Here is a 13,580-nt window from a genome sequence, read left to right as displayed (position 1 = left end):
AGAAGAAAGCAATTTTCGACTGGATTTAATAAAAGAAACCCATTATTTGAAGGGTCATGGGAATAGTCTGATGGAACTCCAGTCTTTCCTAAAAGGAAGATTGAAGATAGATTAGGACATTAATTTGAAACAGGTGGTACTGAAGCCTTCTGGTGTATAAGTGAATATTAGAATTACTATTAATTGAATGGCCATAGCCAAATCTCCCATGACGCATATCCCTGATTTTATGATTGGATTTGAGGAACTCTAGATCAGTGGCATCAATATTGACTTAGAAAACCACAAATTAACATTGTGTATGTTGTATTTTTCCCAGTTACTTTTAATCTGGTTTCCAACTAGGCAAGTTTGACACTTCTGCTCTAGACCACTCCTAATGTTTTGGTTGGTATCAGTGGAGGTCAGGGGACTTGGTCTTACTCATAATTTATCCCAGTGAGGTTTTCACCAGTCTTTGGAGCCATACTTTGAAAATCTCAAGGAGTATCAGAACCCTTAGTGAAATAATAAAGCCATATCCCCAATGAGGAGTCCCTTAGGAGACCTTCAGAGAGACTTGAAAAGTAGAGCTCTGTACTGGACATGTTTAGTCAGCTTGACGTGTCTGAAGGGCTCTCATGGGAAAGATTTGTCCTGAGTGATCACAGATGGTAGAGCAATGGGTGGAAGTTGTAGAGAGACTATTATAGGTTAGTTAAGGAAAGTCTTCCAAACAGAACTATCTGAAAGTGAAATGGGCCACTTCAGCAGGCAGAGGCTTCCTCTTCTCTTGAGGTGATCAGATAAAAGCTTCTTGTTGAGATGTTTTAGAGGGAATTCTCTGTGAGACCCCATTTGGATTGTGACCTTTGAGATCCCTTCCAAGTCAAGACTTGTTCTTTTCATTCACTTCAGGGAACTAGTACACAGTATGTGACCCTCTACCCTCTTTGCCCATAGCTCCACAACTCTACCCTGAAACAGTTTCTCATGGGAAGATAAGACATTCTCTTTAACACTTTTCCTGTTCATTCTAGCTCTTGCCTCTTATTTTAGGAAGACAAATGGGACCAGCATGAGATAGTGGAAGGTACATTGGGGTGGAAGCTAGGAGACCTGGACAGGCTTAACTTTGCCACTATGCAACCTCACATTCCCCCCAAAAAATAAGGAGATTTAACTGCCATTTCAATTCTAATGTCTTATGATGCTCAAATAAAATACATTTGACATTAAAATGTGTGATCTGAAACTGGAAGGGACCTCAGAAGCTAACTAGTTCAACTTCTATATTTTGCTAATGAGGAAACAAAGACCTAAGAGATTAAGTGACTTATTCAAGGTGTTAAGTGTCTGGGATTTAATCCCAAATCTTCTGTTTCTAGAGCCATAGAGCACTCCTTTCACTTTGCAGTGCAGGCTCATGTTTAGTACTAGGAAAACTCTGGTTTGATTTCATGGTAAACAAGAATTTATTGTTTATGGCAGTGATTCCCAAAGTGGGCACTACTGCCCCCTGGTGGGTGCTGCAGCGATCTAGGTTGGGGGTGGGGCGCGGTGATGACCACAGGTGCATTTATCTTTCCTATTAATTGCTATTAAAATTTAAAAAAATTAATTTCCAGGGGGCTAAGTAATATTTTTTCTGGAAAGGGGGCAGTAGGCCAAAAAAGTTTGGGAACCACTGGTTTATGGAATGAAAGTAAAAATAACAAAACCAAACCTTTTAGTCAAGCTTCTCTGTTCTTAATTTATGCAAATATTGTGACTTTTCATGTTAGAGATACATATGGCTATTTAAAGCAAAAACATTCACAAAAATAAAATAATATAAATCAGAATTTATGTTAGTTTCTCTATACTTCATATTTTGGGTTAGTATTAATTGTTAAGAAATGCTACACTTAACCCAAAATGAATCTGTGGACTGATCTGTTATGTATTGTTGAAGGAAAATATTTATTTATCTTGTAGCTCTTTTTATTTAATTATTTCGAGACACTTGAATGACTTACTTGGAAAATTTTCTTGCCTGATCCTTTCTGATTTTGGTTCCTCTTTTCTGCTATTGCATGCTTATTGCACATTTGAGGACTTTTATGAGAAACTTTTGATGCACCTAAATGTAAAAGACACAATATTTCCACCATAATCTTGGGAAGCAAGAATCTTAAATTTGTTGAGTAGCAATAACTCTAAAATGTGCTATAGGAATATTGCCATTGTTTTTTTCCTTTGGATCTTTACATTAAAAAAACTTGTAATACACTCTTTATTTCTTAGGAGTCTTAAAAAATTTCGTTTTATTTTGCACATGAAGAAACACTTGCATAAGTTTATTAATTCAGTTGACTTAGCCAAGGTCATATATGATAGCAACACTAGAAGTAGTATTCAGTTTTGTATCTCTGTATTTTATTTCATTAGCTTATTTATATTCATTTTAGTAGGAAAATGTACTACCATCTTTTTCAGGTTGCTGTTGTTTCAAAAAATCAGAACTTCTGACTTCAATTTTTAAAATCTTCTTACTTGAATATTAAGCCATTGTCCATTTTTTTCTTATTTCTGTTTGACCTTTATAATTTTATCTAGGTAAAATATTTGGGTCTTTATCTTAATGCTAATAACCTGCTTCTTTTTATAGGGTGTTATATAATGAGGCTTTTACTATGGCTAATGACCCCTTGGAAGGTTTCCATGAAGTAAACCTCGCCTCCCCTACCTCACCAGATCTTCTTCGTGTTTATGAGCCAGGCACTCAGGAGCAAACTACCTCACCAAGTGTCATCTACCGGCCATATCCTCTGTGTGCAGCACCTGTTCAGCCTAACACTTTAGATGTTTCTGACCTTCCTACACAACCTGTTTATTCATCTCCCAGACATTTAAATTGTGGTGAAATAGCAGGTATCAGGTAGGTAAATAAAAGTACTTTAAAAAAAACCTTTTGTTTTTTAAAACTACAAGGACAGTCTTGAGACAATTTATTTATCTTTTTTATTTTAATTGTATTTTAGATTTGCATTATCTAAGTGAGTAGTGTCAAATTCAAAGAGAAAAATAGGCTTGCCTGTTGACTCAGAAAACCACAAGTTGTACTGCATTTTTATTTACTAAACATTTTCCAGTTACATTTTAATTTGGCTTGGCAACAAACTATGGTCTTTTGAGTTTTTCTAAAGAATAGAGAGTTATCTGCGTAATTTTACAGAAAGCTGTATGCAGATACGCTAGCAAAATTCTATTGTTACTCTGTTCATATGCTCAAATATGAGGATGTGCTATTTTTATGCATTAAATTGTACTTTTTCCTTTATAGCATTCATATTGCCGATTCAGTACCAACTTCCACCGCTGGAGCCACAGCTGGTTCAACTAAACTGCCATCCAGAAAGGATAGCAACAGTGCTGAGAGAGAATTTTTACAGGATGCCACAATCACAGAGATTTCAGATGGCAATGATGACTTTTTTGGATTGAGCACTGACAGTCTGTCTCGTTTACGGAGCCCATCTGTTCTAGAAGTGAGGGAAAAGGGTTATGAAAGATTAAAAGAAGAACTTGCAAAAGCTCAGAGGGTAAGGAGAAAGAAATCTATCCTTTTTTTCTTAGATACAGCACTCTCAATTATTCATGTTGGTTAGTGGGAAACAATGTGGTAGATCTCTCACAGAGAGAAGTCAATAGAATGTTGTATTTATCCATTATCTCTGTATTGTGTGGGTAGGGTTTGACACTGGTTTGAGGTATTCAGACAAGCTTGATATGTCAGATCTGGGTGTTACAGCAAGATTACTTCCACTTGATTGATAAATATTTATGTGGTGCTGGCTCAATTGGTCAGAGAACTGTTCAGTCTTAGCTTCTCAAATCTGTAGGATTTTAAAAAATAATAACATTTTCAGTGTTCAGACTGATTTGAGTTTTTTAGAATTTGAGCATAACAAGTTTTCCTTAATAATCGGTTGCCATTTCCATTTGCTGTTTAAGACTCTTCTGTCGTGAGTACACATTTTGTTCCTAAATTGGTATCCATATTTTATGATGATGTGAGAGTTCAGTAGGTTAGCCCCTACTTTTTGTTTATAATACTCTATATAATACTCTACCCTGTGCATTTTACAGTTTCTTTCCTCCTGGACACTCATTTTTTAAATTTTGATTTTAGATTTTTTTCTCTTCAATCCTTTCTGAAAATATGTGAGATAGTTTATATTTGCTACTTTCTGGAATGGTGGAAAGAATCGTGGACAGAGTGTCCAGACGTCTGAATTCTGTTCCTGGCTTTGCTCCTAATGAATTGCATGATCTTAGGAAAGAAGTAACTGAAGCTCTGAATGTGGGTAGTGTTCTTTACCATAAATCCCTCAGAATTGTCCTGGGTCATTGCATTGCTGCTGGTACAGAAGTCCATTACATTCAATTTTACCACAGTGTATTGGTCTCTGTGTACAATGTTCTTCTGGCTCTGCTCCTTTCACTCTGCATCAGTTCCTGGAGGTCTTTCCAGTTCACATGGAATTCTTCCAGTTTATTATTCCTTTGAGCGCAATAGTATTCCATCACCAACCTATACCACAGTTTGTTCAGCCATTCCCCAATTGAAGGACATAACCTCATTTTCCAGTTTTTTGCCACCACAAAAAGCAAGGCTATAAATATTTTCGTACAAGTCTGTTTATCTATGATCTCTTTGGGGTACAAACCCAACAATGGTATGGCTGGATCAAAGGGGAGGCATTCTTTTATAGCCCTTTGAGCATGGTTCCAAATTGCCAGCCAGAATGGTTGGATCAGTTCACAACTCCACCAGCAATGCATTAATGTCCCAATTTTGCCACATCTCCTCCAACATTCATTACTCTCCCTTTCTTTTATTTTAGCCAGTCTGCTAGGTGTGAGGTGATACCTCAGAGTTGTTTTGATTTGCATTTCTCTAATTATTAGAGATTTAGAACCCTTTCTCATGTGCTTATTGATAGTTTTGATTTCTTTATCTGAAAATTGCCTATTCATGTCTCTTGCCCATTTATCAATTGGGGAATGGCTTGAGTTTTAATACAATTGCTTTAACTCCTTGTATATTTGAGTAATTAGACTCATGTCAGAGTTTTTTGTTATAAAGATTTTTTTCCCAATTTGTTGTTTCCCTTCTGATTTAGGCTACATTGTTTTTGTTTGTACAAAAGCTTTTTAGTTTGATATAATCAAAATCATTTATTTTACATTTTGTAATTTTCTCTAACTTTTGCTTGGTTTTAAAATCTTTCCTTTCCTAGAGATCTGACAAGTATACTATTCTGTGTTCACTTAACTTATTTATAGTTTCCCTCTTTTACATTCAAGTCATTCACCCATTCTGAATTTATCTTGGTGTAGGGTGTGAGATGTTTAAACCTAATCTCTCCCATATTGTTTTCCAAATTTCCCAGCAGTTTTTGTCAAACAGTGGATTCATGTCCCAAAAGTTGGGCTCTTAGGGTTTATCATATACTGTCTTGCTGACATCACTTACCCCAAGTCTATTCCACTGATCCTCCCTTCTATCTCTTAGCCAGTACCATACTGTTTTGATGGCCGCTGCTTTATTGTATAGTTTAATATCTGGTACTGCTAGGCCCCCTTCCTTCACATTTTTTTTCTTTATTTCTTTTGATATTCTTGATCTTTTGTTATTCCAAATGAACTTTGTTATAGTTTTTTCTAATTCATTAAAAAAGTTTTTTGGTAGTTTGATAGGTATGACACTAAATAGGTAAATTAATTTGGGTAGAATGTTCATTTTTATTATGTTAGCTCGTCCTACCCATGAACAATTAATGGCTTTCCAATTGTTGAGATCCAGTTTTATTTGTTTGGAAAGTGTTTTGTAGTTGTTTTCATATAATTGCTGTGTTTGTTTTGGTAGATAGATTCCTAAGTATTTTATATTGTCTAGGGTGATTTTAAATGGTGTTTCTCTTTCTACCTCTTGCTGCTGTGATGTGTTGGAAATATATAGAAATGCTGATGATTTACCTGCATTTATTTTGTATCCTGCAACTTTGCTAAAGTTGTTGATTATTTCTACCAGCTTCTTAGTTGATTCTCTAGGATTTTTTAAGTAGACCATCATATCATCTGCAAAGAGTGATAGCTTAATCTCCTCATTGCCTATTTTGATACCTTCAATATCTTTTTCTTTTCTAATTGCTACTGCTAGTGTTTCTAGTACAATGTTAAATAATAGATGTGATAATGGGCATCCTTGTTTCACACCTGATCTTATTGGGAAGGCTTCTAATTTATCCCCATTGCATATGTTGCTTGTTGATGGTTTTAGGGATATACTATTTATTATTTTTAATAGTTTTTTGGTAGTTTGGTAGTATTGTTTTTAGGAAAGCTCCTTCTATTCCTATACAATAGGAATGGGTGCTGTATTTTGTCAAAGGCTTTTTCAGCATCTATTGAGATAATCATGTATAAACATTAATTTTTAAAATTATAACATTTACATAATACTTGAAAAAAGGTTTATGCTTCCCATTACCTACTTTATTTGAATCTCACAACAATGTTGTGAGATAAGATTTGTTATTTTCAAAACAGAATAAAATTTAAATTAGGAAAAAATATTATTATCTCAATATTTCAAATGAGGAAGTTGAATCTGAGATTAAATTAACTGTCTAGTCACTCGTTACACAATTAAATGTCAGGTGGGATTCCAATCTCCATCATATTGCCTCCAGGCTCACGGCTCTCCACTGTGTCACACTGTCTTCAACTGAACCTGTCACCCTCTTAATGAACTTTCTTGGGACATGTTCAGTTTTTTCAGTGTTCTTCCTAAAATGAGACTGAGATCAGAGCACATGATTCCAAATGTAACTGGTCAGAGCAGAATTCAGTAGTATTTTCACATCCCTTATTCTGCATATTCTTTTTCTTTTGATGTGGGACAGGACTGTATTAACTTTTTTTTTTTTTTGCCTGCTGCAAAGTGTTGTGGAATAATATTGAGTTTGTACTCTACTAAATCCTCCATATCTATTAAAGTACCTTCTCTACCCTCTCCTTGCATAGTTGATTTTTTAAAACTCAGCTATAGTATTTAATTTACATTTGTTTTAATTATAGTTCATCCCTTTAGATTTAACCCAGCTTTATAGGCTATCAAGATGTTTTTGGACCCTGCTTCTATCATCCAATCTGGTGGTAATTTTCTCTCACCCCTACTGTTGGGTCTTCTGCACATTTGATAAGCGTACTCTCTCTGCCTTCATCTAAGCCACTGAGAGAAATGTTGTACAGAATAGCCGGAACTGATCTTGAGACTTCCTTCCAATTTGGCATGAGTCCATTTATTAATCACTAGTTTTTAGGTGTATTCATAAAACAGTTATGATTTCAGTTAACTATAACATCATTTGGCTCAATCTTTCCATCTTTTCTACACGGGTATTATTAGAGTTGTTGTCAAATGCTTTGCTGAATGATAAATATAAAACTATGTCTTTGGCATCCTTTTGTTCTAACCATACTCAAAAAAAAGGTTTATTTGAAATGGCTTATTAATGAGGAGTCTATGGGCAACCCTTGTTTTGGTTCTGTTCTTTCCAGTCGGTATTATTCTCTTTGATTGAGAAAATAGGAGGAAAAAAAAAGTTGAGGAGCCAGTTTCTCTCTCTCCAGCATGTTATCATTGTCCTTTTCACTAAAACCTCTTTGTTCTTGTCTTCTGTTCCTTCCCTAATCTTCCCCTCCTACCTCATAACTTTCCCAATAACTAAAACTCTTTGGTTTGTCTTTAAGGGCCCTGGATCATTCTGAATATAATCTATCCTCACACTGTACTCATAGGACAATGCTGCTTTTTGATGTTTATTGTTAGTTACCTGCCTAGGAGCCTTTCATTCTTGAACCTTAAGCCATGGTACTGAAACAACAATTCCATTTTCATACATGACATTCACTAGCTTGTTAACTTTTCAAGTCTTTCTAATCTGAAAACATCACCCATTCTTTTAAAATCCTTTCTTTTATACTCTGGGTCACCAGTCCATGGATAACAATTGAGGGCTGTATAAGTAAAAAAAAAAACCACATTATTTCACTTTTTCTCCCTTTTCTTATAGGAAAATATTAACAAGAACTATAAAAAACCCAAAGTGTATTTTTACATGTCCAGTTAGGGCAGAAAGAAATATTTATCAAAAAATATTCATTGAATGCTCACTGTGTCTAAGATACATTGCTAGGTCAGCGTGTGGGATAAGGTGGATACAAATAAGAAAAGAACTCTGGTTTTATCCTGCTCTGATATAACTACTGAATTAGTAGAACAGGGAGAAACAGAAAACAGGAGAGAGAAGTAAGAAAAGAAGAGGAAAAAAAAAAGAAAAGGGAGATTCCAAGGTGGTTGAGAGCAAAGAAAAAAAGGAAAGTCAGAAAATAGCACAGAACCAAAAAATGGGGCTGTGGCAGGAAATAGTAGACTGGACCCAGAAAGATGGAGAGTAAGAAGCCAAATAGTTCTAACTCCTAAATTGGAAAAGAAAATGAATATATTTATTTCTCCTAAAGATTTTCCCCTATCCTTTACCTTCTCAGTTCATCCTTCTTATTTAGCCTCCTCTCTCTGTCCTGTCAGAAATTCCATTTCCAATTTCACTCTTCATTTTCCTTCCATCTGATAAGCTTAATATCACTACCAGTCATCTACTTAGAATCTTCTCTCTTTGGGGGTAGCTGGGTAGCTCAGTGGATTGAGAACCAGGCCTAGAGACGGGAGGTCCTAGGTTCAAATCTGACCTCACACACTTCCTAGCTGCTTACCACTCTTCTGCTTTGGAGCAGTATTGACTCCAAGATGGAAGGTAAGAGTTTAAAAAAAAAAAGAATCTTCTCCCTTTGAAATTATTTCCTTATAGGATTTAGCACTGAAAGAGACTGTGATCATCTAGTTTTACCCATCATTTTAAAATATTAGGCCTATGGGGCAGCTGGGTGGCTGAGTGGATTCAGAGACAGGAGGTCCTAGGTTCAAATTTGGCCTCAGATACTTCCTAGCTATGTGACCCTGGTCAAGTCACTTATCCCCTATTGCCTAGCCCTTACCACTCTTCTGCCTTAGAACCAATTCCCAGTATTGATTTTAAGACAGAAGGTAAGGGTTTAAAAAAAGAAAGGAAAATATTCAGCTTAGTGACTTGCCCATTGTCATAATAGATAATCTATAGCAGGCCAGAAGGTTTGAACCCAGATCTTCTGAGCCTATCTCTATTGACCTTTTCATTGTACCACACAGACTACAAGTGAATTGTACTTATGACTGAGAATTATTATGTAACACAGCTTCTTTTATTACTCTTGAAGAAAAGGGATAGCTAATGAAAGCTTAACAGATGAAGCTGAAGATGTGATCTTGCCTAGAGGCCAAGATTCCTACCTTTTTATGGATTGATGGACTTTAAAATATTTGTTATTTATTTATATGAATAGCACATTTTGAATTAACTAAACATACCAAAATAAAACCTATCTTGACCTATTTTCATGAAGAGGTGACTCTTTTCCTTACCAAAGTAATCTGTCCACGTACAAATAACCATTGCAGTCCATATTATCTAGTATATTACCCTTCATTGTTCCGGCTTGATCACTTATCTTCAATCTTTTCTTATCCACTGGCTACTTCCCTACTGCCTATAACATGCCCATGCTGCCCCATCCTCAAAAATAATTCACTTGACTTGTCTATCACCATTTGTTATTGTTCTGTATCTTCTCTATCCTTTGTAACTAAAATGCTTGAAAAGGCAGTCTACAAGAGATGCCTCTGCTTCCCTTCTCAATCTTTTTATTTTTATTTTTTAAACCCTTACCTGCCATCTTAGAGTCAATACTATATGTATTGGTTCCAAGGCAGAAGAATGGTAAGGGCTAGGCAATGGGGGTCAAGTGACTTGCCCAGGGTCACACAGCTAGGAAGTGTCTGAGGCCAAATTTGACCCTATGACTTCCCAACTCTAGATCTGGCTCTGTATCCACTCAGCTACAACCCTCCTCTTTCAACTCTCTACAGACTGGATTATTAACCTCATTATCAGCTGAAGCTGCTGTCTTCAAAGTTACCAGTGATCTAGTGATGTTTTTTCAGTTCTCATCCTCTGCAGCTCTTGATACTATCTGTCACTGTCATCTCCTTCATACCCTCTTCTCTGTAGGTTTCCATGATATTACTGACTACTCTTTCTCATTCTCTTTTGCTGGATCTTCATCTGAGTCACCCCATTTAAAAATGAACAACCTCCAGGGCTCTTTCCTGGGTCATCTTCTCTTCACTTTCTGTACTGTTAACTGCATGATCACATCAGCCTCTTTGGTTTCCATAGGCCTTCCTGCTGACAATGCTTAGAATTATTCTGCAGCCCAAAGATCTCTCCTGACCTCCAAACTCAGATCTTCCAGCATGTGTTTTTGACACGTCAGACAATAGATAACTGAACTCCATATCTTCAGCTACCCCTCTCCAAACTTCCTTCTTCTTGCCAAGGACACCACCATCCTTCTGGTCACCATGCTGCCAGCCAGAGTTTCATCTTGGACTCTTCACTGTCCTTCAGCTCCCATATCCAGTGTGTGGTTTTACCTTTATATCATCTCTTACATTTGCTCCTTTCTTTCCTCTGTTGCAGCCCTCATCACTTCATACCTGGGCTGTTATGATGGCCTGTTGGTGGATCTGCCTGTCCACCTGGTACATCATCCACTCAGCTGTCAAGTTAATCTTCCTAAAGCACTGGTATAATTGTGTTACACTCTCTCCTCTTGTTCTTCCTTCCAGCCTCTCTCATCCAGTAAACTCCAGTGGATTTCTATAACCTCCAAGATTAGATGAAAAATCTTCTGTTTCACATTCAAAGCCTTTCACAGCCTGGCCCTACTGTGCACCCTGCAGTCCAGTGACACTGGCTTTCTCAGTGTCTTAAAGATAAGACACTCCCATCTCCAGACTCTGGGCATTTCCACTCTGCTCTCCATACCTGTATACTCTTCCCTTCTTCACTTCTACTTCCTCTTTTTCCTGGCCTCCCGAAGACCTCATTTAAATCTTTTCCTATGAGAAGTCCTTCCTGATCCCCCTCCGTACTAGTGCTTTCTCTCTGTTGATTTCTTCCAGTTTATCCTCTACATATCTTGTCTGTACAGAATTATTTTCTTGTTGTCTTCTCATTAAAAGCATGGATTGTCATTTGGCTTTTTAGGTATCCCCAGAACTTAGCACAGTGCCTGGCATGTAATAGTTGTTTAATAAATGGTTATTGATTTATTGACTATCTTAACAAACCAAATAAATCTTGATCTCTTAATTCTCAAGAACTTGAGGCAACTTGATCAAGAGAGAAAAAGTCTCAATTGAAAATGACCATCTTAAATTCTAAGTCGGGTCTAGATCTAGAAATTGTACTAGATTTAATACTGCTTGAAATCTTAAGATTTCTCTGATCTTGTGATTTTCTAAATTTAATGTAATCATAGAATTTGAAGCACTTTGCTAATTAGTACAAAAGTTACCACTAAATAAAATGTGGTAGAATTTACATCCTTATTCAATTTAACAGACATTGGTTAAGTGTCTTCCATTTTCCAGTTCTGGGGACACAAAAACAAAAAAATGAACCATGGATATATATGGTGCTGAAAAGCAAAACCAAAGTCATCTCAGGAGAGATTACCTAATAAAATGTCTATGCTGTCCTCATCCTCAAGAATAATTTACTTGACTTTTCTATCATGACTAGTTATTGTCCTATATCTTCTCTATGTGACTAAACTCCTTGAAAAGGCAGTCTACAATAGGTGCCTCCACTTCTCCATGGGTGAGAGTAGTGATGATCAGGAGTGACTTCCTGTAAAAAGTGTTTTCTAAGCTGTTTTTGAAGGCAATTAGGGTTTTTAGATATTACACTCAAAACATCAGAAACAAGCTCTTGAGGAGGAACCTTTCAGGAGGCCAGAAAACAAGGTTCTCTTTCCCTCTGTTCTCCCTCTCACCTCCTCCTTTAGAAGATTCTCTTGTGAACTTGGAAAGGTTGGAAGATTTAGACTTCCATTGGTTTTGGTATCAGTAACATCCTGAGGAAAGACAACTTCAGGATTCTACAAGGAACTTAGCAGAAAGCTAAGGTGAACTTTGTGAGGACCCCATGAAGTGACCAAAGGAGCAACCAGGAGCTGTTACCCCTTTGCCTTATATGATTTCTGAGCATGATTCTGCTTTTCCTTGAAATTTGTATTTGTAGGAAAGTGTTCCCCCAGCTTGGAGGGTTGTTTTATACCAAAGTTCTTATTATACCACCTTGTTATATATCCAATTAAAAGCTAGTTAAGTCTCAATGGTTAATTTTTTAAAAAAAGTATTTATTTAATTAATTTGGAATATTTTCCCTTGGTTACATGATTCATGTTCTTTCCCTCCCCCTTCCCATAGCCAATGAGTAATTCCACTGGTTTTTACATGTAACATTGATCAAGATCTATTTCCATATTATCAACATCCCCAATCATATCCCCAACGAACCATATGATAAAGCAAATGTTTTCTTCTGTGTTTCTACTCCCACAGTTCTTTCTCTGAATGTGGGTAGCGTTCTTTCTCATACATCCCTCAGAATTGTCTTGGATTATTGCATTGCTGCTAGTAGAGAAGTCCATTACATTTGATTGTGTCTCTGTGTATAATGTTCTCCTGGTTCTGCTCCTTTCACTCTGCATCAATTCCTGGAGGTCTTTCCAGTTCACATGGAATTCCTCCAGTTCGTTATTCCTTTTAGTACAATAGTGTTCTATCATCAACAGATACCACAATTTGTTTAGCCATTCCCCAATTGAAGGGCATCCCTTCATTTTCCAAATTTTTGCTACCACAAAGAGCACAGCTATAAATGTTGGTTAATTGATTTTAATGAATAACATGGAACATACCAGTAGTGGCTTGTGAGTATCAGTATCAGAGCCTCTCTTACAAATCCTTCAGCCTAGAATCCATCCAGAAGTTGTTGTAGCAATCCTCTGAGGACCCAAACTTTCAGGGCTCATGAGAGTTGGAATAGTAAACTCAAAGTTATGTCTAGACCACATCTGGGTTACATATTGGACCCCTCTAATTTGTAGGGGCTTACTGGATAGGTTCTCTACTTGAGATTATATTGGATTTCTAAAATTTTTGAATTTCCTAAAGAAAAATTTGCATGTTCCTTGCCTTTTCTGTGTTAGATTATAATGCAATGGCCAGTTTTCTGGTGAGTTCTCTTGCAAATCAGATCAGTTTCTTTGTGAGAACTTTTGCTTGTTTGGATTCTTATATAATCTGTTGTCTACCAGGCATGAGTATTGAAATGAAGAACTGTATAGGTTTTGTGCATCCTTAAGATATATTATAATAGGCCATAAATGTTTTTATTTTTATTTTTACTTTTCAGCAGATATGACACCCAACAGCTTATCTGAGTTCCTTTGGATCGGGTGTCTATATTTAAAGTTTCCCTACTAGCCTAACAACCTCAAATGCTTTTGTAATCTTCACACATACACTTAGCTCTCATCCC

At 36.5% G+C, this 13,580-nt stretch overlaps 1 protein-coding gene across 3 annotated transcripts in view; it reads left to right on the top strand.

The window, feature by feature from the left end:
- Positions 1 to 13,580, top strand: part of LOC123249048 (RAB3A interacting protein) — a 55,077-nt gene that overhangs the window by 18,166 nt on the left and 23,331 nt on the right. For 2 of the 3 annotated variants that reach the window (XM_044678015.1, XM_044678012.1), the window contains exons 2-3: positions 2,630 to 2,899; positions 3,305 to 3,563. In XM_044678015.1, coding sequence (XP_044533950.1) covers positions 2,655 to 2,899; positions 3,305 to 3,563 — 504 coding nt within the window. In that variant the 5' untranslated portion in view covers positions 2,630 to 2,654. Of the gene's footprint in view, positions 1 to 70; positions 82 to 2,629; positions 2,900 to 3,304; positions 3,564 to 13,580 lie in introns of those variants that run through there. The other variant, XM_044678013.1, reaches the window with a different exon arrangement.

This window comes from Gracilinanus agilis, chromosome 5 (assembly GCF_016433145.1).
Source record: "Gracilinanus agilis isolate LMUSP501 chromosome 5, AgileGrace, whole genome shotgun sequence".
Classification (NCBI taxonomy): domain Eukaryota; kingdom Metazoa; phylum Chordata; class Mammalia; order Didelphimorphia; family Didelphidae; genus Gracilinanus; species Gracilinanus agilis.
This window is presented reverse-complemented; position numbering and strand designations above follow the sequence as displayed.